The sequence below is a fragment of the Otolemur garnettii genome, unplaced genomic scaffold (genome assembly GCF_000181295.1).
Source record: "Otolemur garnettii isolate 467f Iridium unplaced genomic scaffold, OtoGar3 scaffold00079, whole genome shotgun sequence".
Classification (NCBI taxonomy): domain Eukaryota; kingdom Metazoa; phylum Chordata; class Mammalia; order Primates; family Galagidae; genus Otolemur; species Otolemur garnettii.
Genome location: NW_003852474.1, coordinates 6,339,040 through 6,344,009, shown reverse-complemented (window position 1 = coordinate 6,344,009; position 4,970 = coordinate 6,339,040). Strand labels below are relative to the sequence as shown.

Below are 4,970 nucleotides of genomic sequence, written 5' to 3'. Positions count from 1 at the left end.
TTTTTTTTGAGACAGAGCCTCAAGCTGTTGCCCTGGGTAGAGTGCCGTGGCATCACAGTTCACAGCAACCTCCAACTCCTGGGCTCAAGTGATTCTCCTGCCTCACCTCCCTAGTAGCTGGGACTACAGGTGCCCACCAAACACCTGGCTATTTTTTGGTTGCAGCCCTTGTCATTTGGCAGACCCAGGCTGGATTCGAACCCACCAGCTCAGGTGTATGTGGCTGCCACCTTAGCTGCTTGAGCCACAGGCGCCAAGCCAAAAAGTATTACATCATGAAAAGGATACTTGTTCACACCATAGGAGCTGAAACAAGGCAGAGTTCCCTTGTTTAACCTGCTAGGAACACTGTGCTCTCCAAAAGTGACTGACATGTGCATGCTGATACGGGAGACACAAGCTTTAGTGAGTAGGGAATTCTCAAATATGGACTCCAAGAGTAATGATCAAGATCACAATGTTGATGTTTACTTGAAAGAAGAAAGATTTTCAAATTTAAATAAATGGCTTACAACAAACAATTGTACTTAGAGAACATTTTATAAAAAATAAAGTTGAATCAAGATTTACATTTATAACACCAACAAAAAGTTCTCAATAAGAGTTTATATAAAGTAAAAAACCATAATCCTGGGATTCAATTAACTGAAATGAACTTTTTAAGTGTAATCAAATTGAGTTCAATGTAACTGTCATGTTAAAACACCTTCAATTCTTCGGATGTTCTAGTTCCAATTTCTAGCTTTAATATTTAAATCACCTGTTTAAAAAAGAAGATAGCAGTAAGTAATATTCCTAAAACTAGCTATTTCAAATAATTCTCTAACTTTACAGAAAGATTAATTTTTGTTCTTACAGATTACATATACACAATTTCAAGGAACACTGAAGATTCACATCCCCATAGAGAATGATGGCTCTTATAGCTTGAGTGATATCCATTTTAGGTAACACTTTAAGGGTATCTCAATGCATTGGAAGAACTTTTTATATAGTCATTCTAAGATGTTTGCTGATTTCTTTCTTTTCTTTTTTTTTTTTTTGAGACAGAGCCTCAAGTTGTCCCCCTGGGTGGAATGCCGTGGCATCACAGCTCACAGCAACCTCCAACTGCTGGGCTCAAGTGAGTCTCCTCCCTCCACCTCCTAAGTAGCTGGGACCACAGGCGCCCACCACAACGCCCAGCTATTTTTTGGTTGCAGCTGTCATTGTTGTTTGGTGGGCCTGGGCTGGATTCAAACCCGCCACCTTAGGTGTATGTGGCTGACGCCTTAGCCACTTGAGCCACAGGTGCTCAGCCTGTTTGCTGATTTCATTTATATCCACTGGATTTCATTTACATCCAGCAGTTACTACTGTTATCAGAAAAATTCCCCCAAGATGAAATCTGGGATTCAGTAACTCTCTATTAGCCCACAGAAAGTACTAGTGTTCCCAGGTTTCTCTTTAGCCCATCATACAAGCCTAAAACTCATCTAAAGTAATGGATGGACTTTTACCCTTGTTTGTTTGTTTATTTTTTTGGAGACAGAGCCTCAAGTTGTTGCCCTGGGTAGAGTGCCATGGCATCACAGCTCATAGCAACCTCCAACTCCTGGGCTTAAGCGATTCTCTTGCCTCAGCCTCCCAAGTAGCTGGGACTACAGGCACCTACCACAATGCTTGGCTATCTTTTGGTGGTAGTTGTAACTGTTGTTTGGGAGGCCTGGGCTGGATTCAAACCTGCCCAGCTCTGGTGTATGTGGCTGGCACCTTAGCCGCTTGAGCTGCAGGCGCTGTACCATCATGTTTAAATGAAAGCAGTACAAATACTTTTTTTCAAGTCACTTATAGTTTGCTGTAGAAAGCTGCATGGCTGTGTAACATTGTAGAAATTTCACAAATGTAACATGTAACTAGTAATCCAAGTACTAGTGTTTTTGAAAACCAAATCATTTTTTTTGGAGATAGGGTCTTGCTCTGTTGCCCAGGCTAGAGCACAGTACCATCATCACTGTAACCTCAAAACTCATGTGCTCAAGTGATCCTCCTGCCTCAACCTCCCAAACAGCTGCTGACCATAGGTATATACTATTCATTCCTGGCAATCTTAATTTTATAGAGATGGGGGTCTCACTGTGTTGCTGAGGCTGGTCTCAAATTCCTAACTTCAAATGATCCTGCCTCCCAAAATGCTAAGATTACAAGGTGTAAGCCACCATGCTTGGCATGATAAATGTTTTTAAACTTTAAAAACTAAATTTGTTGGGGCCGAGCATGGTGGGTCACACCTGTAATACTAGCACTCTGGGAGGCCAAGGCAGGTAGATTGCCTGAGCTCATAGGTTCGAGACAGCCTGAGCCAAAGCAAGACCTCATCTCTAAAAATAGCCAGGCATTGTGGCAGGCGCTTGTAGTCCCAGCTTGTAGTCCCAGCTACTTGGGAGGCTGAACAAGAGAATCGCTTGAGCCCAAGAGTTTAAGGGTGCTGTGAGCAATGATGCCACAGCACTCTACCAAGGGCCACAAAGTGATACTCTGTCTCTTAAAATAAAAAACAACAGAAAACCAAACTGTTTTGACTAATATAATCTATTATATGTTATATAACCAATTATAATTATATAATTATATTTGACATATAATTACCTTAAGTTCTAGTTGGTAATACATACATACATACTGACTTAATTTCAGCTGTCATTGAGCAAATAAACTTTAATGTGTGCCAAAAGATACTGTTGTCAAACTACAGATGGTGCCCCCAAAATGTATACATTTTTTATTAAAAGTGTAATATTCAAGTAAGGTCTGAGTTCTGTAATTGCAAGGGTTTCCAGGTGACTTGTGTTCATCTTTTGTTATTGGTATACATTGAGTATTATACTTTTTAAAAAAAAATTTTTTTTAGAGACAGTATTTTTACTTTGTTGCCCTCAGTAGAGTGCTGTGTCATTAGAGCTTACAGCAACCTCCAACTCCTAGGCTTAAGTGATTCTCTTGCCTCAGCCTCCTCAGTAGCTGGGACTCTGTACAGGCACCCACCACAACACTCGACTTTTTTGTTGCAGTTTGGCCTCAGCTGGCTTCGAACCCAACCACTCTTGGCATATGGGGTCGGCGCCCTACTCACTGAGCCATAGCTGCTGCCCAAGTATTACACTTTTAATATAATTTTTTTCCTTTCTTAACATGTGTATAAATATTTTTGGGCACACTCTGTATTTTACTGGGGAATTTAATTACACTGGATATCTCATTTCTAGTGTATGGGATGCACACCTATTCTTAAAGGTTTTATTATTATAATCTTTAAACTTCTAGTAGTCCTTGGTTCAAGTAAATGTACCTTATGGAACACAGACTAGTATCACTACCCATTCAAGCCCCAGTGTTGTCTGAAGGCTGATTATTTTTTTCTTAAAAAAAAAAAAAAGCTCAGCTGTCTTTGGGATGCCTTTCACGACCACTCCCATGGCATGAAGCTTCCATCCTGATGTTACTGAGGTCAGACCAGTGGGTCGCTTCAGGAGGTTTTGTCATCGTGTGCCCACACAGAGAGCAAACTGCTGATGGAGACACTGCAATTCGGCCTTTTATTGTCATCATTCCTCAGTAGCTGTGGGAGCAGTCTTTTGGGAAAGGCTATATCCCTAAAGAGACAGATGTGGAAATTATTACCTGAGAAACAGTGGGTGCTCTTACATCTCTCTGGCCCTTTGTTGTTTTCTGCGGCTAGACACTGGAGACTGAAGCAGGATGGCAGGCAGGGAGGGGTACAGAGGATCAGTTGCAGGCACGCTGCCTCTCTCACAGCGCACCTGTGGTTTTCAAAGTTAAAACACTGTTCTACATTAAAAGTGAACAAGCAGCTTTTATGACAACTATCAGGAGGAAAGTGATTACTGCTATAAATAATATACCATACTCTTCACTGACATTTCCCAAATTCCCAGCATCTTATCAACTTTAAAGTTTCTTGTTATTTCCATCTAAATACACTTTAAAAATGTTTAAACTTTAAAAATAGTTTTCTCAATAAACTTTTATATTTTGAGACACAGTCTCATTCTGTTGCCCTGGAGAGTGCCGTGGCTCACAGCAGCCTCAATCTCTTGGGCTCAAATGTCCCCTTGCCTTAGCCCTCTGAGTAGCTGGGACTACAGGCACCTGCCACAACACCCAGCTAGTTTTTCTATTTTTAGTAGAGATGGGTTCTTGCTCTTGCTCAGGCTGGCCTCAAACTCCTGAGCTCAAGCAATCTACCTGCCTCGGCCTCCCAGAGTGTTAGGGTTATAGGCATGAGGCACCACACCCACCGATAAACATTTTTACTTATAAAATAAAGGTACACAGAGCAACTAGTTTAGAAACAAGAAAAGACTGTAATTCCACACTCTGAAAAGCAACTGCCTCATACTCCTTGACATCTACCTCCAGGAAGGGAGCAAAAGAGCAAAGAGCAGGTAGTGTGCTGAATCACTGTATAAAGCTAGCAAGGTCTCCAACGTTAGACTGCTGCTTTGACCTACAAGTAAGACGAGCAAACGAGTGACAACAAATGGTTAAGCAAGCTTATGATTTTAACTTTGCTTAAAAACTGGCTAGCACAGTGGCCTATCCCTCACATACAGCACTTTGGGAAGCTGAGGTGCAAGGATTGCTTGAGGCCACAGAGTTCAAGACCAGCCTGGGCAACTTAATAAAACCCTGTGTTTACCGAAAAATGAAAAAAAAAAAAAAATTAGCCAGGCATGCTCCAAGTGCAAGCAGTTTCAGCTATTTGGAAGGCTAATTAGGAAGATTACCTGAGCCCAGGGATTGAAAGTTTCAGTGAGGCGTGACTGTGCCACTGCACTTCAGCCTCAGCAACAGAGTAAGACTGTCTTGTTTGGCTCGGTGCCTATAGCTTAACCGGCTAAGGCGCCAGCCACGTACACCTAAGGTGGCGGGTTCGAATCCCCAGCCCGGACCCGCCAAACAACAATGAC

The 4,970-nt window shown here is 41.9% G+C and overlaps 1 protein-coding gene and 1 non-coding gene across 2 annotated transcripts in view; both read right to left on the bottom strand.

Moving 5' to 3' along the window:
* Positions 1–3,139: 3,139 nt before the first annotated feature.
* The window catches only part of RNF149 (ring finger protein 149), a 39,151-nt gene continuing 37,320 nt past the window's right edge, over positions 3,140–4,970 (bottom strand). Inside the window, exon 7 of the mRNA XM_023515781.1 lies at positions 3,140–3,632. Within this exon, the coding sequence (XP_023371549.1) occupies positions 3,625–3,632 (8 nt within the window). The 3' untranslated portion in view covers positions 3,140–3,624. The remainder of the gene's footprint in view (positions 3,633–4,970) is intronic.
* On the bottom strand, positions 3,481–3,596 carry LOC111726781. The gene has a single exon (XR_002774481.1). It is a non-coding gene; the product is annotated as a small nucleolar RNA SNORD89 (small nucleolar RNA).